General features: G+C 43.5%; 1 protein-coding gene across 4 annotated transcripts; it reads right to left on the bottom strand.

Moving 5' to 3' along the window:
• Nucleotides 1-360: 360 nt before the first annotated feature.
• LOC131271836 (growth factor receptor-bound protein 2) lies at nt 361-24,101 on the bottom strand. Of its 4 annotated transcripts, none has more exons than XM_058273391.1 (5): nt 24,039-24,101; nt 16,824-17,366; nt 2,977-3,074; nt 2,615-2,900; nt 361-1,780 (listed from the first exon to the last, which is right to left on the bottom strand). In XM_058273391.1, the coding sequence occupies exons 2-5, from the start codon at nt 16,899-16,901 to the stop codon at nt 1,607-1,609; spliced, it is 636 nt and encodes a 211-aa protein (XP_058129374.1). In that variant the 5' UTR covers nt 16,902-17,366; nt 24,039-24,101; the 3' UTR covers nt 361-1,606. The 4 variants fall into 4 exon arrangements, with proteins under 4 accessions (XP_058129374.1, XP_058129376.1, XP_058129375.1 ...); XM_058273393.1 differs by lacking the exon at nt 24,039-24,101 and adding an exon at nt 23,896-24,034; XM_058273392.1 differs by lacking the exon at nt 24,039-24,101 and adding an exon at nt 23,876-24,003.

Raw genomic sequence — 24,101 nt, 5'->3', positions numbered from 1 at the left:
GCACAATAATGCTATCTTCTTGCCGTTTTGCGGAAAAATCGTACCATATCAAAATATTGTGTATATTGTGGAAGGAACGGGGATTTGCAAAATTTGTTACAGTGTCTTGAAGTAGGAATTGTTTGCAGAGGGCACATGATTGACACACCGATATAAGGGATAAGAAAATTCTGGTGACTACCAAACAACAACGACGCGCCCCCCCCCCCATTAACGACTGCATTTTGCAAAATAAAACCATTGTTAGGGGAATGAAGATGGTATAAAATGGTCACTAAAACGATTCATCTATTGCTACCCAACGAAACGAGCTCCAAACAAACATACAAAAGAATGCAAATAGATGAGAAACACTAGATATCAAGAAAATGCTAAATTTGATTCTAGAGAAAAATATTAGCGCAACGAATATACAACAAATGCGGATGGACGAATAACAAACAAAAAATAAACGATTCATTTGATACGTTTTTGAGGAAGTTGTAAGACAACGAAAGATCACTTCCGTGGAAATTGCGGTTGATCTTGTTTTGATTTGTTAGTGTGGGAACATCCTTTTTTTATCTTCTGGTGCCTATACACAATGAATATATATTGAAAATGTGCTGGATATTATTTCTGTTCACGGTTGCATGGATCGCTATAACACTCGCATTTCCCTTAACATTGAGAAATACCGATTATTTGAAGACTTTTGATTTCGTTCGATCGTCCCATCGTTTTTTTATCGTCAAGCAATCAATCACCTCAAATGCACTTTACCCCTAGACTTTTGCTCCTATCAATCAACGCAATCGAATCTTTTGCCAAAGCAGTTGGCACGATTTTTGTGACCTTTTTTTCTTTGTCAGCAGTTTATCCGTCTTCAATACAGCTTAATTTAGGATGTTATGTTTTTCCCTTTTATTTTAACTCATTCGACATTCGTGAACTGCTTTTCTTTACACATTTTAAAAATATATAATATTTATAATTTTTCCCCACATGACACACTCGTCTCATTTTAGCGACATCGACGGTTTGATTGAACTGAACTCTTGACGCTCAAGTCTAGGTGAGGCCACGCCATGCCAACCAACCATTGTGTGGTTTATTGATTGCAGATGTCCATTTGCGTCTCAATGCGATTTGTTATTTTCGAGTGTTTCTTTTCTTTTCGAATGCTTGCTTATTTTACTTCCAGAATTCCTGAATCTTTCTAGTGGTATCTTGTTCGACGATGAGTGCGTAGAGAGTCAGGGTTTAGATTCCTGCTTGCTTTAAATATACTCTACATGTATAATGCATTTTGGGGCATATATGCTCTGCGAAGGTGGAGTGGGTGGTGGTGGTGGTGATGGGCGAGGGTGGTGTTTACGGAATTCACGGCTCTACCACGGCTTTTCTCCTCTATCAGAGTGTTTTCCTCCTTCCATCGCTTTTGCTTTCTTTTAGTAATCTGGCTTTGCTGGTTGTATCCGGGACTCGCTCGGGCTTTCGCCTTTTGCGTCACTAATGTTGCTGTGAGGTGTATGTGTGTGTGTGTGTGTATGTGTATGTGTTGCTGTGTGTTTTCCTTTTTGTTTTCTACGCATGTACGGGTGTAGGCGAGTAAAATACTTATGTTTTATGAATGGTACGGTGCTACGTATATTGCTGGAAACAGTCCTTTTCGGTTGCCGATCTCGCCGTTCCACCAGTGCTCGTCGGAACGGTCCGTCACCGTGATGACGTCCCCTCGTCGGAAGTCCAGCTCGCCTGATTCTTGCGCTACGAAGTCGTACAGAGCCTGCACCAACATCTGTAAGAAGGGACAGCGCAATTTGGTTTACTCATTGGAGGTGGAGTTTCACTCTTCTAGCGTTGTTGCTTCTTGTGCTGTACACAGAAAAAAAAGGAAATCTTCCTCCGATGCTAGAAATGGATTTATGGCTCTCACTCGATCGAGATTGGTTTCAAAAGGTCCACCCACACTTTCTATATATATATTGCTTCCGCTTTTGCGATCGATTTGCTATCAAGCAGAACACGGCGCTCGGAAAGTGTCACGCGACGGGGGGTTGTAATTCAATCGAAAGGACTTGAATGAGCCCTGAGGAGAACCATTTTATGGCCATCGAGAGAGCCGCACTTGCCGTGTTCTGCTTCTAGTGATAGCGGAAATTGGTGCACTAACGCCTTTTCTTTTGACGAGCGAGAACGAAGAAAAAAACTATACCACGATAAAGAAATAATAGACGGACATTCAATAAAAGGCGCGCATGATTGGCCTGGGAGAGTGACGATAAAATTAAATTTACGCCATTACCATTCGCTACCATCAGTCGGACCGTCGTGAGCACAACCTATTGATGTAGTTTGCGTCAAAGAAAAACAAAGAAAACTCCGACCGATCCAACCTCGGTGATGGCAATGTCGATTTTTCCGGAAAATTGTACCTCCCAGACCACCAGCTTAAAGTGTTAGTGATGGACAAAGTCATTAAAGATATAGGCCGGAAGATATAGGGTGGAAATATTATGGTGGGGTTCCATTTGTTCCACCCCCCCTGCGGACAACGGTTCTCGGATGGTTGGTACATTTTTATTTGAACCAGTAGGAAGAAGCTTTCTATCGAGCGACGATAAAAACGTACCTCTTCTGGCACCATATCGCGCAGTTTAACGTCCTGCGACCGAGACACACTAGCGGTACGGTGATAGTCGACCAGTTCGTTCAGCGAGTTGAACTTTACCACCCAGAGGAAGAACTTGCCCTGTGCGTCGCGCAGCACCTTGAAGTGCTGCACGCCGTCCGAGCACTTGACCGACAGGCTGAAGTCGCCGGGACTGGACTCGCTGATCCGTATCAGAAAAGCGCCCTCGTGTTTGTTCGACAGTAGCTTCTCGGCGTCCGCTCGTGTGATGCGCCCATAGTACCAGCTGGGAAGGGAAGGAAGGCGAGATTAATGTACAGTTTGACAATAATTGTTGTAGCAGTAAACACTACACTACTTACTCGTGATTTTTCATTTCTATGTAATTGCTAGGTATCAGTCCTTCCTTGCCGTCCAGTTCCGCTCGGTACCAGTTCATATCGTCTTCCATATTTAAAATCTATTTTCAGCCATCCGACGATCCAACGATGATGATCCGGACACCATTGAAAGAAAAAGAAAAATAGAGCAAATAACGGATGTTAGTTAACATAACGAGAGTGTTGATAATACGCAAATAAAAGGAGATAACAGTGGTGTGAATCTGCTGCCGTATCTCGTGAGAGTAATATTATCATTAACGCGGCGGGCGTATAACCGCAATAAAATATCACCATAGAGTACAACGTAACCTGCACCGGGAAGGTTAATTAAAACCAGTGACATATGTGGCGCTTTACCCGCATTCATAGTTCGCGGAAAACGCACGTAGCTGATACCAATCGTACACCTCACCTCTTCTTCATTATCGACTCGATAACGTTACACAAACACCAACGGGTTCAATCATAAATTACTCCCGAAGAAAAATGATGCTACCATCCTGCAGTCGAAAAACATGGAGTGTGCATATAATTTTCCACCGGTTTTGTGACACCAAAGCACAACCGAAAAACAAAAAGCGCTCATTGCAGCCACCAGTAAAGTAATGTTTCAGCGGACACATAGTGGCACAGAAATCCAATCAAACCCGTACGTAGAGAGAAAGGAATGGGTGACGCGAGAAGGGAAATTTCTCTCGTTGAGGTTACTATTATGCTAATTACACATGTGAAATTTATGCACTTCATCATCACACGCCCTCGGCGAAATGGTTGACCCTTGGGACGGGTGCAGTTCCATGGAAAAGAATCAAAAATAAATGGGCAAGGTAGGGTTGGATGGTGGATGCTGGGGGGATAGCTCATAAAGCAAATATATATAGAGGAGATCTCCGGGTGTTAATTTGATAAGCAGTGAACTGGTACGAACTCAGCGAAAAAGATACAAGCTTTTCTCGTTTTTTCTGCGATTTGAATTTTCTGCAACGCGGATTAAACTTTGACCCAATTCATTTGCATTCAAGTCATTGATATTCGAATGTAATTTAAATTTTGAATGTTTTTTTTTTACAAATTTAGGCCTCATTTATAAAAAAAACATAACAACAATAAAATAAGAAAGAGGAACAAAAAGAAAAACTAACTTTAAAAGAACGATGATAACACATAAAGGAAAGAAAGGAAAGTAAACGCCAACAGCGCAAATCAAATGTCGTCCAAAATGTGCATCACCGGAAACGAACGAAACGGATAAGTTCTCTTCAACCGAAGCCCGCGAGGGGTCATTTTTCCATCCGTGTCTTTCGTGACACAACTCGAAGCGTCGTCATCATCAGAGGAACGTGCCTGCGAAGCGTCTGCAAGCGAACACCAGAGGAGTTCGGGCAAAACTAACCACGTTCAACCCTCCTCCGCCAAGCGTTTCTTGCCATTCCCCCTGTTTTCCGAAAATGAGTTCATCTTCACTACCGAGAGCAATAGAATGATGGTGGTTCTTCCGGCATTAAGTTGAGATTACTTTCCATCGGAACTGCAACACCAGCTACCCTCTCTGGAAGAACAAACCCGCACCAAACCCACACCGGGAATCGGATGAAAACATATACATATGTTCCGCTTCGGAGGCAACGGACATGTGGAGAAAAAGAGTTTTCTGCGTTAGAATAAATAAACTGTGTATGTAGTGTTTGGTCATTCCTCGGCTCGGAGAAACACTGACCTAGTGGAGGGTAGATTTTATGGAAAAACAAGACCGCTTTCCTGTCGAACTGGTAAGAAAGTGCGGCCTTAGTTGCGGCATAGCAATACGGTTGTACAACATGGCATAAGACTGTTGCGTATTCACGTGTGATTAACCTCCAGCACAAGCCCAACGGTTCGGCTGTAAAATGGCAACCTAAGCAATCATGGCAAGAGCTGTAGAAATAGTCGGTGTGTTTCTTGATTTTTTTTAAACTAATCCAACAAATGAAATCGATCGATCAAAGCAAGCGCATGTCGATGCAACAAGCTTTTAGGCGCCAAAGACGAAACAACGCGTTAAATGCAACGGAAAACATCTATAAGTGGCATGAAGCAGTAGAAAACCTGATTTGAGAATATTTCAACTGTTGGTTATATGCTTCGCTTATTGCACTCTTCTTTTATTCCATGTACAGAACAGACCACAGACTAGATTAATTAGGCTAAAAAACTACAGACGAGACCAACAGACAGACTAAGAATATTCCTTGCAGCATCTTCACCGCAGTCTACTAGATAACTATAGACTACTAGATTGTTGAAGCTGTACTCGATAACTCAACATTAACAACTATTAGGGGTGACAATAAAGTAACACGATGCAAAAGGAAACAAAATATTAAAATGTTCGACCATCCCAGTTTGATTATACCCATTTAAATGGACTTGCAAAACTGAAACAAAAGAAAAGGAATTTTGGGACGAAATTCTCATATCGCTTATGTAACGGGTTTCCTTCTGCATACCGGCAACAACAAGGTGCAATTAGGAAGCAAGCAGCCGCATGAACCACCAAGACAGCAATTTGATAAGTAATTAAAGCTTTTTTGTTCCTTCCCTCATCGCACCTTCGTCGGGTTCAAGAGCAGAATGGGGGTCTCTCGCGGATTTTCCAGTAAATTATATAAATTATGACATCATTTTCATTACTCGCGCGTGTCGTTGCATAGGTGTGGAAGAATGCTTAAAGCCGCTCATTTAGCCACGCGGAGTCGAGGGAGGCCGCCGTTTGTCGTAATTTTATTATTATCAATTTTCCACCGAGCAAGTCAAGCGAGAAGTCAAGTGCAAAGCCAAATGACTTGCCGGAAGGCATAGGTTGATTTTTGCTGCTTTTTCTTTCCTTGCCCCACCGGATCGGGATGGGGATGACGTAAAAAGTTTTACGACTTTCCACAAGTACCTTTTCTCCACGACTCGTCAGAGTTCGAATGGTTTTTGGTTTTTATTTCCATGGGTTGCTGCGCTCGGGTTGAAGAGGATTCTTGCTAACTGTTTTCGTCCGTCACTTGTGAGAACTTGATGAACACAATTAGAAGTTCTATTCGTTTTCTTAAAGTTTCCCGCTGAAATGAGAATAACTGGAAAAGCTACCATCGAATAACTTATGGTTTCAATCAATACAAAAAAGCAATAGAAATAACCTACGGAGAATAAACAGTCCTTGCGCGGGTATTTGAACAATGCATCCCTCAAATACTTTCGCCGTTTTTCATCTTCTGGTAATGGAAAGACATAACATTTTCATTGTGAAATATTCAACATACCCACGGGCGAGCAGCGCAACAATGGACCGAACCAAGACAAATGAGTGAGATGTGTTTCACAAATGGAAAATGAAACCTTCGTCCTTGGATCCTTCTCATTTTCCCAAACAGAACACAGAATCCTTCACCACCAGACAGATTGTTTTCTTTGCAAAAACATAGAAACAACTGGGGTAACATTTTCAGAGCAAAAAAGGCAGAGATTGCAAATGTTACTTTGGGAGCAAATTGTTGTTCGCAAAGAAAATCACGACCAAGTGAAAATTCACTACTTTTTCATCAACTCCCTCGAAGAAAGACAATGAAGAAGTTGTAAAAAAACGGAAAGGAAAACAAGTGCTGAAACGTACTAGCCAAAAGCCAAGCCTTCACTTTTTCCTAGGTAAAAAAACGATATGAAAAAGAAAGGAATGAAAATTGCGGAAAAGCCGACCATATTTTTACCACGTTTCAGTGAGAAGTTACGGAAATCTGGGTGAAAATTCGATTTTGTTAGCTTTCTGCAAGCAAACAAGTTATGTTTTTAAACCTTCGGTTGAATCTAACCGGAAAAAAGTCAGCATCCCAACTCCCGCACGATGTTTCTCTTCAAAGAAAATTGCAACAAGAAAATCCTCCCGACACGACGAGAAGTAGTACATGTGGATTCAGTTTGTTCTCACTCGCTTTTCCTGTTTTTCCACGTGAAACAGCAGAACCGCATGGTTTGTACCGGTGGACCTATTCTTCCATTTCCATCCGGCACGATTCTCTTTCGGAAACCGGAAAGCAATAGACTGTTCTCTCGCCGACGAGGACGACCCTTAGTGAAATGTGGCAAGTAGTACTATCCCGTCCGTTGTTGAAGGTCAAATTTCATGCCCTTTTTATGGAGGGCATCGACCCGGCGGCGGAATGGTCCTGGGACTGCTCGACTTCGATTGAAGAGAAATTGAATTAATTCTTAACAGTTTCAAAGCAAAATGGAAGTGAGTGGCATGGAGGGGCAGTTTGGGGAGCTGGGTTTTTGCCAAAAATAGAAGAAACCAAGTTTTGCACTTTAACATTGAAGAGGAAATCGTTTCCAGCTTAGATTATAAATAAACAATTGCACAAGATTGAAGCAAAGATTCCTTCCAACGATCGAAAGCCTTGTTTGTGTTTGAACCAAAGCTGGTAAGAATTTTCCATCAACTTGAGTGGCAAGGACTTTGCTTTCCAGCGAAACTTCAGCACTTCAGTGTCTGAGAGGGGAAGATTGAAAATGGTAAAAACAAAAGACGCACCCAAGAAGCGAGCCAGACACACGGAGCATAAAGCACACTATTAATAATTTGCCTATCCGTAAAGTGTGGCATAACCAACGACGAGGACGACGACGATGATGATGCAGTACCACCAAACGCCAACCGGACATAATCTACACGGACTTCGTACACGGCCACCATAAACTACTTCAACTTCCTTGTCCGACGACTCGATCGGTGGGGGTCTTTATGCTAATAAACTCGCTGTTTCTCTCCCCGTCTCCCTGAAAATAGAATGCCAGACCAAAGGGCGAGGGGGACGGGCCACGAAAGGCATCAGGTTCGTGGGGAAGGGTTTGATGTCGTCGTTGGTGAAAGTCTAATAATAGAGTGCACGAGAAGGAGCGTTTATTTGGACCTGGCGTAATGATGCACAGGTAGTAAATGCTGCGGTCATCGAGGCAGGTTCAGGTCCTTTCGAAGGAAAAAGGGGGAGCAGAGGGAACTATGTTTACAGGGGATACGGTGACACCAGGAAGCCCCAAGAATGGGCAACCTCACCCTGACGAACCCTTCATCAATTTATAAACTTTGCGGCAACCCGGTTGTTGTACAGAGAGGAAACTTTCTTAATGAACTTGCCGCTAGCAGTTGCAAAAGATGGCGTGTTTTGGACAAAATGAAGGTTAGTTCATTTTATGTCAAAAATTCATTTTTCCGAAAAGTGTTTCGTGGGATCGTGAGGAATTCTTTATTGTTGAGTCATCGATTACAAGTTCAACAATCTAGTAGTCTATAGTTATCTAGTAGACTGTGATGAAGATGCAGCAAGGCATATTCTTATATAGACTACTAGATTGTTGAAGTTGTAATCGGTAACTCAACATTTATATCCTTCAAAAATATCAACAAATTAAGCAAAAAAAAGTTGAAACAAAAAAAAAACCTGGTTTAAGCGAAACGTAAAAGGCGATTGGTTTTCCACACATTCTTCCATTAACCGTTTTACCGGCGTTTTTTCCGATGTTTAAATCATTTCCTTTCATCTTGGGGCTGTGCATGTTCGCACGTGAAAATGATTTAAGGGGAAACCGTTTGCGGTTCGGCCAAGCAGCGCCAAAGCCATCGACCTCTCTCGACCGGGGGGGAAAGCGTAACAGCGAGCTCGGGTTTGTTCGGAAAAGTTGTTTGCCAATTCAAAATACAAACTGGAAAAAAATGAATTCGAACATCCGCGCGGGCGCTCGCGTTTTTCTCACCTTTTTCACCGACGATCAACGCCCTCCTCGGGAGCAACACCAAATCGAAACCGACAGCGAAAGAGATATTTCAGGGCGAAGGGAATTCAAATACAAATCCACCCAAAACCAAATCATCCTCCATCAAACTCCATCGTGCTCCTCCTCCTCTTTCCAACGGGAAAAACTCAATCAAGAGAAGGGCAAACAATTTACCACCGAATGGGGACGATTTTGTGAGGGTGTGTGTATGTTTTTTATGCCTCTATGTTGATACTACTATATTCCGGGAATTTCGGATCGATCGCCCGGCCAAAAGGACGATGGATGTTACCGATGGTTCGAATCGAAAGGGAGCCACATCCGCTTCCGGCATTGGCTTTTACCGACATTTTCAAACGAGGAACTAGAAGGATTTGTTTGATCTAACCATGGGGAACCAGACAAGGGGGGTGGCCGATGTGCATCTTTGAGGAGCATCATCCCAAAAGGCCATAAAGGCACAACCGATACCGTTTCGAATACGAGCATACGACTCACGCATTGTTAGGCTGCTGCCCGAAATTGCCAGAATCCGGAGACCGCCCGTAACCGTTGTTGTCACCACCGTCGTGTATCTTTTCGGTTGGGAACGATCCCTTTTCGCACGGTTTCGCGCAATACGCGGATGATGGAAGGCCGCCCTGAGAGTTTGGGCAGCAATTTCTGGTGAATTTGAATTTCTATTCAATATGCGCGAACATTTGCCTCCCTTCCCACTTCCGGTCGCGACCCGGCGAAGCGTGACTAATCGGCACAAATACACAAGGGACGCGCGCACACACACACGACGCACACAAACAGCCAGCAAGATATGACATATTTGCCTTTTGTGGCCAACCACGGAAGGGTCCTTTTCCAGGAAAGGGCTTGATACAATTTGCCTAGGATTAGGGTTGTGAAATGGGAACCGGATCGGATTCTGGGATTCAATCCCCATTCAATTGGGGATCCTCCAGAATCGGGCTTTGGATTGGAATCCATATTCAGTTATCGAAATCGGGTCCCTTGGGATCCTGGTCTTGAGATATCGTGATTGTAATCCAGGATAGCGATCTCAATTCACAAGGCAGATTTACACCTCTTTGGATTCACGTGAATGAATCGGATCCGGTACTCATGGGAAAAAACGCTCTCAACTTCCTTGGAATCCTGAAATGATTCGGAATAGGAATTAGGATCCAGGATCTAGAATCTAGTTTTGCCAACAAAGCAAATGAAGGCCATGAGAAGGACTCGGATCTGATTCGCAGGATCGGGTCTCAGCGGGAATCGGATTTACACATCGCCACACATAGCAACAGAAATACGAATGTATGTTTTCTGGAAGTGTACCACATAACACGTTTTAACATACATAATACTAACACAACACATAACTCTTGATTGGAAACGAAACGTGCTATCCCTTGTACCCATTTCCACCTGGAATCAGCAATAGGGAAACTTCGTTCCCACGCAATTCATTTACACCCTTTCAAAAACACAAGAATTAAACCAACTGAATGTGGAAATAGCTCACAGACTTGTTTTAAAGAACTATTGTTCATGCAAAACCTAAAGCGTGTGGTTTTCATACGAACCACAAATCCCACGTGGTTCAAAGGGGGTGCAATAGAATAGAGCTTCCCTCCCTTCAGCGTCCCCCTTTTTTCCAACCCGGCCGGAAGTGGTGTTCGACATCGGTGACATCGATTCATTTAAAGTTACAACTGAGCGATTACCTTACGATGGCACATGGATTCATTGTTACCCCAGGTTACCATATCCAACCCAGGATGATCCGCGTGTGTACGGAATTTTCGCATCTCGATGCCGATAGATGGATCCATTTGGAGGGGGAAGGAGGGAGCAACAACCAGCTCCCCGCCAGAAATCCGAGTTTCCCATTCCTCGTGTGCAGTTTTCCCCAACACTGAAATGTTGCCACCGTTGTGGGGAACGATAGAAACGGCTTTATCCGACCGAATGGCCGTTTATACTTTTTGTTCCCCGCGTGTGGTGTACATACCGAACACGAATAAACGATGTCCACGTTTGGTGGCATCTTCCCGATTCGATCCTGGTTCAGCCTCGTAGCAAAACGGTTCGCATGTACTACTGGCCGTTTGAGAAGCGGCTATGAATCATAAGCTGACCCACTGATCGAATCACTGAATAAATCATCCAGTAAAAATCAGATTCCGCATCAAAAAAGGCGTTATTCATGCGGTTTGCTGGTGTGTGGGGTATGAGTACAATGGATGAATGTCGCTTTGAAATGATTCACATTGTTTTCTTAGGGATTTTCATGAATGCAACAGTGTAACGTTTATGAATTTGAATAAATAACAAACTTTCCGATAATATAGTAAGTAAATATAAGTGAATAATAATTGAATATAGTTCCACCACGACAAAACTGTATTCATAAAAAGAAACAATAAGTAACAAAATGGAAGCAAAATGTTGGTGCATATTACTAGGATAATTACATTTTCTCTTACAGCTATCACATTACGCTACCGCTTAAAGTAATGTTTGTTCGCAATTAAAGCAATTTTAATTTGATTTCCACATCCACTTGCCGGTCCCCAGGCAGGGGAAGAGGGTCAAATTACCGACTGCACGCCCAATGGCAATAGTGACTTATTGTTCCTTGTCCTCCGGTCGCTGGTTTTCCGTATGAATAAGCACACCACACACAATCCATCCGATGCACGATATGTGTGAGAGAGGGCGTGAGGATCTTTGGGGGAAGTGCGGAAGCTATGTTGCTTGAGTCTATTAATTAAGCGTTCCACAAGCGGACAAACGGTGTATCGAACTGGAAACGGAATCGACGGCGGCGACCGGGAAGACGAGCGGGTAGTATGAATCACTTAGCGATGATGGACGGTCGCTTTCGTGGAAGCCATCTTGGAAGGCTTCTTCAAAAGAACGATCTGGTTTGATCGAAACGATTCGGTGCGATGGTACAACATTTGTCCATCGTGCGTATTTCATGCAATGATAAAGAAGTTCTTCAATGGATTAGCATAACGAAGATAAATCGCTTCACTTCGCAGGGACACAAAACATTGGATTAACCCGAAGCTAAATTAATTAGCATCGCCATTAAAACTATGGATGCTACGATCTGCAGCTGATTGGTTTCACATTTTTGGAATTTAATTATTTCCGTAACGGGGGGAAGATGCGATGCCGGGAATATGTAAATCATATTAAAAAATCATTAATCTTCCTATTTCCAAGTACTGCTTTTTTATATCGACGTGACTAAAATTGTATTAAGGAATTAAATTTCCCTGAACACCACCATGGGCTTCGGACGAGGGTGAACCATGCGTCTCCATTTCCTTCCAGGGCTTCCACATCACATACTTTCCCCATCCGATAACTTCATTAGCGTTCCGCCATTAGGCACAGTTTCCTCGAATCACTTACGATAAGATGTCCCGAGGAAGCGTTTGAGCGTGGCAGAATGCGTGCCACAGTCATTAGGAGAAGGCTGGCCGCAAGTGTTGGAGTCGAGTTTTTTGCAGACAAACCCCAAAGAAAAAAAAAGCTGTTTAAATAGTACAAACAATTCCTCCAATTTGATCATACAACAAACTCTATATGCCACTCTATATCCCACTTATTTCTGGTCGTCAAATAATTTGTGCCACCTTTCCTTTTCGTAGAGGATTAGATTGAATTTCGCAATCGCTTTTCAATAGACATGCCCCCCGAACACCTTCCAGACGAAAGGCGTCGTCTCTTCAGCTGCTAGCTTCAAAGAGGGCTTCAAAAGTTCTTGAATAGGAAATGTAAGCTGTGCAAATCGTAGCAAAACGCTTCCACGTGTGCAAATGTGTGTGGAAATGGTGTTAATAAAAAGCGAAAGGAAATCGAAAGATGCACGTACGTGCACAAGCCATAAGATAGGCAGCCACGCCGGGTTCTGGTTTGCCATTGAGTTGTACGTGCCCCGCGTGGCCTAGATCAAATAAAAGCTGTGACTCTTTAAACCCCCTTTTTGCACGCGCAAACGAGGAAATGGTCGGATTGATACAAATTTAGAATACAATTTTATTCCAAAGAGTCTAAGCTTTCACATAATTCGTGTAATCACAATTATTCTAATCTCTTCAATGTCTTTAAACCTCTTTAAATCTCTTTTCAAAAGTATGTAGTATATTTTCAACAAATTCATGAAGATGTACTTTTACAAATTTTCACAAAAGAAATTAATATTTAAAGGTATATATAACCTGGATGTGTGTTGATTTGAAAACGGTTCTTGCACATGAAACTTCCCGATGCGAAAAGCCTGGCTGTTAAATCAGGAGAAGCTCGGAAAAGGATAACTTTTTCCATTTCACGCCTCGCCGGGGATCCACTAATGGGGCAGAACTTGCCACCGTTTCCTAAGCGACCGTTCCCAACCTGTCATCGAGCTGTAGTTCACAAGTTAGGGTCGACAAATTTCAGGTGATATACACATCGTGCATTACACTATCATGGGTGTGTTTACACCAAATGATTACAAGGGGAACAAATTTCATCACCCGCCGAGAGTTGGAGAAGACTAATTTCCTCACAAGTTAGGACCAAAGCTGGTGCAAAGTTGGGAGTGGAAAATTACATTTGACAAACACTATCACACCAAAAAGGATCGTTACATGAGTGACGAAGTTAAATCACCTTTTTTAACTGAATATTAAAGGTGGAATATTCTAATAGGTTGCTTTAAACTTTTAGGAAACTTAAAGCTTTAAACCCATGGGAAAGCCTACGGTATCAAATGCTCAAATGTTAGCGAATTTAAGGCTTCTTTAATCTGAAATACTTCAGAACGTGAAGTCCAATTGAAAATATCCATCTTGTGCATGACACTCAGGATCGGAAGGTATAGTTTATGGGCGATCTAGGATTTCATTTCTCTGGACCAGAGAATGATCTACGCTGCATCTGGCAGACACATGAGAGCAAGTGATTTGGTCCCAAGTGTAATCAATCAAAATCACTGTTATGCCAGTGGACGACATCACATCATTTGTCGTCAGTCAGCGTCGTCGTCATGGTCGTCGCCTTTCTCCGACATTGTTGGGAAGCTGGCTGACAAAAGTTTTTACAGTCCAGTCCTTTATGAAGGACTTTTGAGGAGGCCTGTTGCATGATACTACCACTCAAAAAGCGATGATTCGGGTGAAAAATCTCAGCTGGGATCATCTGATATATGATATGTGATAAACGCTTCTAAATTTGAGCTTTAAAGTTGTCCTCAATTTCGAAATCATGCTCAGTTAACTAAAAACCGGGTAAAATGATCAATAACTGGCATAATGTTGATATTCTAGAACTCGCGTATATATTATCGAAAGTCAATGCTTATTCTTTTGCTTATGAGTGTATGCTTACGAAACTAAACAATAAAAATAAACGTAATGTTGGGTCAACAATGGGGCGACGATGTTTTGCAAAGCTATATGAGTCAATTTAATTCTGGGACATTTTTAACAACCGCGTTGTAAACCAACATCAATGGTAAACATCTTTCCGTGCAACTTCAACAACGATTAATCATCCTTGAATACCAACAAACTTTTACGACCTCGATACGTTGATAAGAACTATTCCAAACAACAACGTAAGAGATCTTTAATACCGGTTTCCCGAAGAGGAGAGTTCTTTCTGAAATTCAATGTTAGTGTGGTTGTTCATAACGTGTTAAGATAATGCTGTATGTTGGGTAAGTTTTTACCAGGTTGTCAGCTGTTTCAATAACATCCAAGAAAACCGGGGATGGTTTCCTAGAAACTGAAGCTCATAACGGAAACGATTGCTCGAAAACACTCTATTGGTTGTTGCTATAAAGCGTTCCTCTGCATGGTAGCGACTCAGAAAACCTCTGTATTATGAGTCATCATCAAACAAACTGCATACGCAAAGAAAAATGCAGAGCTAAGAGTACATCGCACGATGATGCGTTTGGTTGAAGGGACGTTCCCTTTTATCGTTCGTTAGCTTTACTGCGCTGTAGAGTGGTACGTCGAAGGGAAGAAGCCTCTAGAATGCAAAGGTATACAAGGAGATTCAGGCAAATGAAAAGCAAACTTTAATTTTACTTTAACAACCATCGTACGAAAAGATGGCAATTAACTTCCTACAACAAGAGGCACAATTACATCATTTAGTTGCATAGATACAACATCACTATCAAAATACGAATTACATTGTGGTAGTTAATAACCACGGTTCATAGAAACAACCATTTTAAACGATAATACTTTCACTGGTGGAAACAAAAGAGAAATCGAAAGCAAACAAATAATGTACTCTTTAGGATTTGACGGTGAACGACAAGACAAGTTAAGTTGGAAGCTCCAAAATGGTTGAAAACGGCAGAAGTAACCATCATCGGCATTTTATTGGCATTAATTTCCGCATTGTGTCGCCCTCGTAAACGTTTATTAACGTCCAATAAACCGTCCCCATTCCACGCATTTTCTGCCTTTCGCGATGCCATCGCGAGGCATCTGACACACAATCACCATTAGGGGATTCGATGTCAAATTTTATTGCAAGCAAACAGCAAACAACACATGGTGTGCTACCCTCGAAGCAGAGGATTGCTGCTCTGATTTCTGTGCACCACCGTTTTTCCTTTGCATGGTCTATTAACCTTGACCTTCGTTCTTCTCACTTGTGCCCCCCCCGCGCTCGCTGGAATTCCATTCGAGAGCTTCATTCGGTCTTCCCATTTTCGCCGAAGAAACCACGGATTGGATCACGCACAACTGCGACTGGCAAAGATTGGCGCATGGTGTTGCAATTTCAGGTTGCAAATTAACACACACACGCATTGCATTTTTTTCCCCCACGGCTTTGTCGTGTTTGTGCTATGTGCGTTTCTGACATGATCCTCCAAAGCAGTACTGCACGCGGTAAACATTATGCAACGACGGATTATGAAGCGACGCAGCAGGCGAGCTCTATTTTTGCGTTCGCGAAATGCATTCCGTTACCATTAGTATTGTCACCAACTGCGTCGTGGTTGTGGTCGGGTTTATGCTGCATACCATTTGTGATTTTTCATACGCAAAATTTCATGCTTCGTTGATATGCATTTCGATTCTCATTCCAAGGGGGGTAAATAGGAGGGCTTTAGTTAGTGAATTGTAAATTCATAGCAACAGAAATGACAGTTGCTGAATCTGGTTCACATGTTTTCTGTCGCCTACTGTAATTGCAAAATTGAACATAGGTAAACATAGGTATGAAGGCGATGTCCACTTTGCTTTTGATTGCTTTTAGATGATATATTCCAATAAACCTACACCCGGACTTTGGAAAACTGCTACGTAAAACAGAAAAACGATATGCAACATATACTTCAACATATTAGTTTACATTGGATCGTCTCTTTTCCTCTACTCAACGAAAAATATTTTTCGTTGAGCGCGCCCCCCGCGTAACAATGTGGTTAACGATTTGGCCAACAGCATATATCGGAGGGGACCTCTATCGTTACGCTACCCCGCCCCGCTGCACACACCTACTACCCTCTTCCCCTCTCCTACACCGTAGATGTTCTCTGAAGCACTACGAATTCGCTCAACCAACAAAGCAAATCGACGGCGGTGGCGGTGGCGGCAGCGGCAGCAGCCCCCAATAGCCGGAAAGGCATTGCCAAGTGATGATTCATGCGGGACCGGTTTCAAACTCGACAGGGACTGGGACAGAACCAAAGACGGTGTGTGTTGTTGGTTGTGCCATTGGCCGACCATACATATCTCGTCCTCGTATGGAGTTGATCGCGTTGTGCCAGACCCAAAGCAAACAGGAAAGATGGATAAGGAACCAACAAAAAAAAATAGCATGGTATCGATTACAAAACGCAAAGGCGTGTGTTGGACATTCAAATTTTAACGTTGCGAACTTTGACGACCGAATCGGACACGGGGACGAGGAACGCGTGTGGTTGGGAATCCTTGCGATACGAGTTAAATGACTCCCTTCTTCACCTACAAAACAAAACAACATATTCATTAGCACCGCAACTGGCTCACCTTTAAAACTTGGCTTTTCCTAAAGCTCAGCTCATCATCCGCTGTGGCGTTAAAGTCGTGCTTTGCGACGGCTTCCATTTTGTGGCTGTATGCCTTCCGCTTCTCGCCGTCGTCGTCCTGATGCTGGTAAGGATAATGCTTTCCCCGTGCTTGCCTCCTTTGCTAGATAGTAGCTTCCTTTCGCTTTGCTTTGATCGGGATGCTTTCAGGCACCTTCTTCTAGAACTCAACGATTTGCCGGAGCCGAGCGGGACCTCATGTAAGAATCCTTCTCCCGAAAGCCAGTAAAATCCTGTGTGTGTTCACTTATTCCCACCCACAATAACGCAGAGACACATAAATACGCACTAACATAAATACACACGCTGCCCTTTAGCGACAGTGATTTTCTTTTCACTTGCACTTTCTTCTCCAATGGAAACTGTGGCTTCTCTTTTAAATAACTTATCTTCTAAATAACATTTGCACACTCATAAAATAAACACTAGGACACACACACGCACACACGAACACGTCCCTGGATTGATCTTTCTTCTTTCGGACCTATTTCGGGGAGGAAATATGAAAAAATGGAACGAAACCAGTTAAATGACTGAAGGAAATTTTGTACCACGAAGAGCAGACAAGGTGTCGCACAAAACATTCTCGTGCTCCGCAATGGTTAAGTAAACAATCGAAAATAACTCCACGATTACGGCGGGCAGGCGCAGCTAATGACGTCATTTGGACGGTTTTGCCAAGCGCGTCCTTAGAACGGAACTGAAGAAAAATTGTGGCGAACGAATCATCCAGTCACTAACAAACACTGAACGGAGGTGGCCTTCGTAGGGGGGGAAATAAAACGGAAGGCATGTTGACATGCGATCCGAAGTTATAAAAGGGCGGAAGGATGAGGAAGTGTTGCTAAATGGAGCTTACGGTGACCGACACACGCGAACACGTGGTTTAATTTAATTCCAGATCCAACCCTTGGCGGACCCAAAAAACAAAAATGTAGACACATTCACACCATCGTCAGACTAAATACACAAAAGGCGCACAAAACACACATCGTAACGAGAGACGTGATTAATGCACGTCGCGCGAACGAAGAACTCCGTTTCCGAATGACGTCACAACTCACTTTCGCCGTGAGGTGTTCGTACGTATTACACCCCCGGGTTGGAGTCGGTTCCACACCCGCTGCCGGTGAACGTGCTTTTCCGTCCAATGAGTACGCCCCACTGTCGTGCCGTGTTTGCCATCCGGTTCGAGCAGAATCCGACCGTTTTCTAACACGACGATGAGATAGAAGAAACTCGCGACTCGCGGGACGCGAATAAAGCCGCAACGCTCTCCCGGTTGGACGTTGGAAGTGAGATAAATCTCAATGAATAACGAGAAATAACGCAGAATTTTGGACACAATATACACGGTTTCGCAAACGGTTGTCCTTTCTTTTACTTTTACTTCACTTGGTAAAATACTTTGCTGTTCGATCTCACTTTTCGAATGATAACAAGCTTCGCGGACACGCTTTCCCATAACACCGGTTTTTCCCGACTGGAGGGTGTTGCCCCCAAGACAGCTTTTTTTCCTTTCCGGTTTTTCTCACTTCTCCAGCTCACGGCAGCATCTTTTCTCACCCACAACAACCACCAATATTTTTCCACCCGGCATGTATGGCCACGATGGAATCGATACTCGTTTGCACATCTCACGTCGCAGGAGGCGTGGGAAGAAGATATCACTCGGTAACAGCGGTTCCGAATCGATTGGAACTCCCGCAAGAATTTTACACTGCCCCTCCTACCTCTCCCTTCCGCCCACAAATACAAACACCCCCAGAGAAAACGTGTTCTAACCGAAGAAGGTGTCCCTTTGGGTGGGATTCCTTTTTCATTTAAACCGACCACAATCATTTCCTTGCTCATCTGTTTTCGAAGAGGCTACTAGATCTTTAAATGTTGACGATAATTCTAACGACATCTTGACTTGACCGTTTTCAAGGGTAAACCCGACTGGAAAAGGTTTCTCGGTGGAAGAGTAATTTGTCAACATAACAGGAATTATATTTGGTTTACACTACATTATAGATTACAGTTTCATTTAGTAACATGAATATCTTAGTAGGGAAAATGGAGGTCCCTCTTGTGAATGCTCGCGTCTTGCTATGCACCCCATGATCAGCGTTTTAATACACACAACAATCGAATGGATGAGCTATATTTAGCACGCACCGATTAGTGACCGCGCGAAACCAAAAATCGTGGAAACCTGCTCATGAGTTCAACGAGGAGATGGAAGTGAAAAAAATGTATGAAAAATGGAGTGAAAATTGCACAATCACCATTAGGGGATTCGATGTCAAATTTTATTGCAAGCAAACAGCAAACAACACATGGTGTGCTACCCTCGAAGCAGAGGATTGCTGCTCTGATTTCTGTGCACCACCGTTTTTCCTTTGCATGGTCTATTAACCTTGACCTTCGTTCTTCTCACTTGTGCCCCCCCCGCGCTCGCTGGAATTCCATTCGAGAGCTTCATTCGGTCTTCCCATTTTCGCCGAAGAAACCACGGATTGGATCACGCACAACTGCGACTGGCAAAGATTGGCGCATGGTGTTGCAATTTCAGGTTGCAAATTAACACACACACGCATTGCATTTTTTTCCCCCACGGCTTTGTCGTGTTTGTGCTATGTGCGTTTCTGACATGATCCTCCAAAGCAGTACTGCACGCGGTAAACATTATGCAACGACGGATTATGAAGCGACGCAGCAGGCGAGCTCTATTTTTGCGTTCGCGAAATGCATTCCGTTACCATTAGTATTGTCACCAACTGCGTCGTGGTTGTGGTCGGGTTTATGCTGCATACCATTTGTGATTTTTCATACGCAAAATTTCATGCTTCGTTGATATGCATTTCGATTCTCATTCCAAGGGGGGTAAATAGGAGGGCTTTAGTTAGTGAATTGTAAATTCATAGCAACAGAAATGACAGTTGCTGAATCTGGTTCACATGTTTTCTGTCGCCTACTGTAATTGCAAAATTGAACATAGGTAAACATAGGTATGAAGGCGATGTCCACTTTGCTTTTGATTGCTTTTAGATGATATATTCCAATAAACCTACACCCGGACTTTGGAAAACTGCTACGTAAAACAGAAAAACGATATGCAACATATACTTCAACATATTAGTTTACATTGGATCGTCTCTTTTCCTCTACTCAACGAAAAATATTTTTCGTTGAGCGCGCCCCCCGCGTAACAATGTGGTTAACGATTTGGCCAACAGCATATATCGGAGGGGACCTCTATCGTTACGCTACCCCGCCCCGCTGCACACACCTACTACCCTCTTCCCCTCTCCTACACCGTAGATGTTCTCTGAAGCACTACGAATTCGCTCAACCAACAAAGCAAATCGACGGCGGTGGCGGTGGCGGCAGGTGGCGGAAATATATTGTTTATTCTAACGAAAACATCGAGGAAGGGGTTGTTTTTCCTTGGCACACCACCCGCATATAACAAAGGCCCCTTCTGACATCCATTTATTTCCATACTTTATCCTAGTACATTAAACTAGAACATTGTTAAGCTGTAGGCTAATAACAATTTGAATCACGAAGAGGAAAATTTGCCCTCGTCAAAGAACACGTAAAAGTTACTCCTAGTTTGTGTTCGTTTCGGGAAGTTTCTTTGGTAATTTTCTTCCCATCAAAACCGACAAGATGATATCATCGGCGATAAATGCTGCGGGGTGTTATTCCCGTTGTTGCAAAGTAGAAAATTTGAAAAATTTGGAGGAAAACTTCAACCGATCGTGTGTGCGTGTGTGTAGCAGGTGAAAATGGCACAGAACCCGGTGGGTACGACGTTCGAGACGCATTCGGGTTCCACTTGAGTAAGTTTTTCGCATTTTCCTGCTCGCCCGGAGGGGTACGAACCGAACCACGAACTGTGGGAGGAGAGCACAGAATCTAATCAGATTTTAAAAATAACCACCAGCGAGAGAAGCATACAGCAACTGCCGGGAGTTTTCTTCGTATACACTAATGCGAGAATAGCAACCAAAAACCCGCACCCCGCACGTTCGGCCGGGTCATCATCCTCTCCCAGCTCCCATACTGACCTCACAAAACGCACGAATACTCGAGGAAAGTATGATTTTCTATTAAGGCTAGAGATGAGGAAATTTACAGACGTTTGGTAGGGTTGTTGACTGAACGCGAAGGAGAAGGAAAAGGAGGAAAGTACCGGCAGGCGGACGACCGAAAGTTGGGCTCGACTCATTCCGTTCAACAAAGAAATAATAATAGATATCGGGAAAGTTGTACCTTCACTCCGCGCGCTCGAACGAGGGTGTGGATAATTGCCGGGAAAAGCTCGAACTCATGCATGCTGTTGAATGAAACATCGTCCACCAAGGTTTTGTGTCAGAGTTACAACCGATCCCTCCCGCATCGTTCTCTAGGACGGGAAATGATCACGTGTTTCGCCACAACTTCGTTCATTAATTTTGCAACAAAAAGTGTAAATAGCCGTTACTGCAGAGAGCTGTATTTCTCATGTTCGGGACGAACGTTTGGCTTGTGGAATGCAAATTGATCGTTCACCAGACCACGTGGCTAAGCGTAGGGAGAGCTCGTGTACTTATACCGGTTGTATGTGTCCGTCCGGCTCCTGTGATTAGATCGTTTTGACATTAGGAAGCTGGAGTATCTGTGTGAGGCGCCATCGGCAACCCTAACCTCCTCATCATCCTCCTCCTCCTCCGGTGACATAAGCTACAATGATTAGCTATGGGAGCCTGCGGATTCTTATTACAAACACGGTGATGCAACCGATCTTTGACTCTGACCCTGGCGCTAGCAACTACGACTCACCAATCAGCTTAGTGTTGTCTGTTCTTATCAACCAATTCCGCGAAGTTTTATTTATACGCGCGCTAAAGTACTTCACCATGTTTCTAAATGTTAACGTCTATCTCTTGGCGAGTGACATTTAACCTGCCTGTGTTTACTTTCACGTGCGCTTCCACCCGTGAAACTGAACTGATTCGAACGAATCGAAATAGCACGTGTCAACAAATGTTTTTCTTTAAAACAAAATGCCAAACATACCAGTCTACATTGTGCGAGAGGAAGTCACTCTTATCGTACAAGATGCATTTTATGTATGAGCCCCAAACTTGAGACAATTTTTTGATCTTGCAAATTTCCCTCTCAAGGCACATGGGAAACATTGTACAGCGGTAGCAGACGTTTTAGCGTGTTGAAATAAAAAGATGCACAAACAAACATTTCAGCTTCCGATTTCCAGACACAGTTTAGAGAACAGACAACATTGCGTCATAGCAAGAAAGGTCGGTAGATATCTTCACTGCCGGTTGGCTATAAATAAAACAGCTTGCCAAGTAGTTGACTGCATATTAATTAATATGATTGTCGGACGTTGTGTTCGTTTCGAAAATGCCAATGCTTTTTTTAAAATAAACTTTAACAATTTGTGTGAAAATTACTCAATAACTGGTAAAACCGCAGAGTAAAGCAACGTAAACAAACCAGAATGGAATGCTCTCGGGGCTTATAAACCCGAAAACCGAGCGATAAAACAGAAAACAAAGTAGGTTGCGAAGAAGAGTAAATAAACCAGATGAGACGATGCTGCCAACAGAAGCAACGTAACAACTTAAAGGGCTCATGTGGCCAGCGGGAAGGGAAAAGAAGCAACCCCTCTTCTTGTGGTAGAGGCCAATGCATTCCTTCGACCAAAAAACCACCCGCTGTCGTATGCGGGCCTTGCACGGTCACCCTTCCTTCCCCGAGCATTCCCAGCTGTAGATGCAAATCGGAAAAGCGAACGATTTGGGGAAGAATGTGTTTCGCTGGAGATCAGCGTACGGCGGATGCACCCCACGGGTGTATGTGTGTTTCGTACGTTCCTGCGAACGAGAATATTTAATATGCAGTTGGAAAGTGCATACGAACACACACACAGACACCCGTTTGAAGCGGGTGGCCCATCGTACGCACCAGGGACTAGGGATGATAATAATAACAATAAGAATATTTAGAAGGGGTGAACCGGAGCTGGTAGACTTCTGTTCGCGCCATAGACATTTGAAACAGTTGCCAGGGTTGGCGAGGCGGCCTATGCTTGGAAGGTGCATTATCAATTTATCAGAGGTTATAACGGAGATTGTCTGACGGGTACGACCTAGACCCGCCGTGCAACCACGGATCATGCACGGTGTGGCCGACACAAAGTCGGATATGAACGATTGAAGTATTTATGTGAACTTTGTTTTTCATGCGTGGCCTGGATACGCCCACACACCAAAAACACGTCGTATCATTTTACGACGAACGATTATTTTCTGTAGCTCTCTATTTAACCACATTCGTAGATGGTTTTAAGATAAGAACCACGAACCATTTCTTGAGAGACAACAGTGTCGTTAAGAAGATCATACAAAAGTGAAATTGGAGGTGAATGAGATGAGGGTTCTTTGGACCTTTTTGCCGGAACAAAATGAAGACTGCGATCACTACCCCGCGGCGAGATGTATTACGGAGCGTATCGACAGAGTCGTCTTACCACCAGCAGACCACCGTTGGAAAAGCTCAGTCCTTGAAGCCGATTCTGTCTGCCATCGAAACATTAGATTGTAGGCGGCGGGTTGGCATTTATGCTCGTGCGGCTTACAACATGTCTATGTGCCCGGTTGTCACATGAAAAGCGCGTTAGATGCCTATCCGGATTCATCATTCCTTTGCACCTTCAGGCCAGTTGTCTTCGATGGGAATTTCCAACCAGCAGTCACCAGAGAAGCGAAAAAGCGTACGATAAAACTAGCATCTCCTCCAAACCAAAATCGGACAGAAATGGATGACGCGGTGCTGAACATACATGCACACACAAACACACTTTTCTTTTCTGCTATTGCTGTCTCTCTCGGAATGCTTCGCTACGAGGGGAAAACTCGATTGGTGAGAAAGAGAGCGCACGGTAAATCACACTTGTCAAACCGTACAGTCGAATCTACTGGAACAAAAAAAACACACTAGTCACAATGTCGCGATACCGCTTCTGTTAAATTGCCGATTTTGTAAACCACTGAAAAATGCAATCTCCGTTGCATCACAGTTGCATCCTCTGCTTTTCGGGCAACGATCAACAATGCATCACCGCTACGGACTGATTGAAATGCACGAGAATTTTATTCACCTAGTCTCACGATTCTCCGACCGACACGGTGTCCGTGTGTCAATATGACCGCGACGACGATCA

Source organism: Anopheles coustani, chromosome 3 (genome assembly GCF_943734705.1).
Source record: "Anopheles coustani chromosome 3, idAnoCousDA_361_x.2, whole genome shotgun sequence".
In the NCBI taxonomy this organism is placed as follows: Eukaryota; Metazoa; Arthropoda; class Insecta; order Diptera; family Culicidae; genus Anopheles; species Anopheles coustani.
The sequence above is the reverse complement of the archived record's forward strand: the minus strand, read 5'-3'. Positions and strand labels throughout refer to the sequence as shown.

What these genes read in the sequence shown, in the direction of transcription:
- LOC131271836 (XM_058273391.1), bottom strand. Translation starts at nt 16,901, where the DNA reads ATGGAAGCCGTCGCAAAGCACGACTTTAACGCCACAGCGGATGATGAG. An exon ending in GGAAAAGCCAAGTTTTAAAG is followed by an intron (nt 3,075 to 16,823) that starts GTGAGCCAGTTG and finishes GGCTGAAAATAG; the next exon opens with ATTTTAAATATGGAAGACGA. An exon ending in GCGATATGGTGCCAGAAGAG is followed by an intron (nt 1,781 to 2,614) that starts GTACGTTTTTAT and finishes CCCTTCTTACAG; the next exon opens with ATGTTGGTGCAGGCTCTGTA.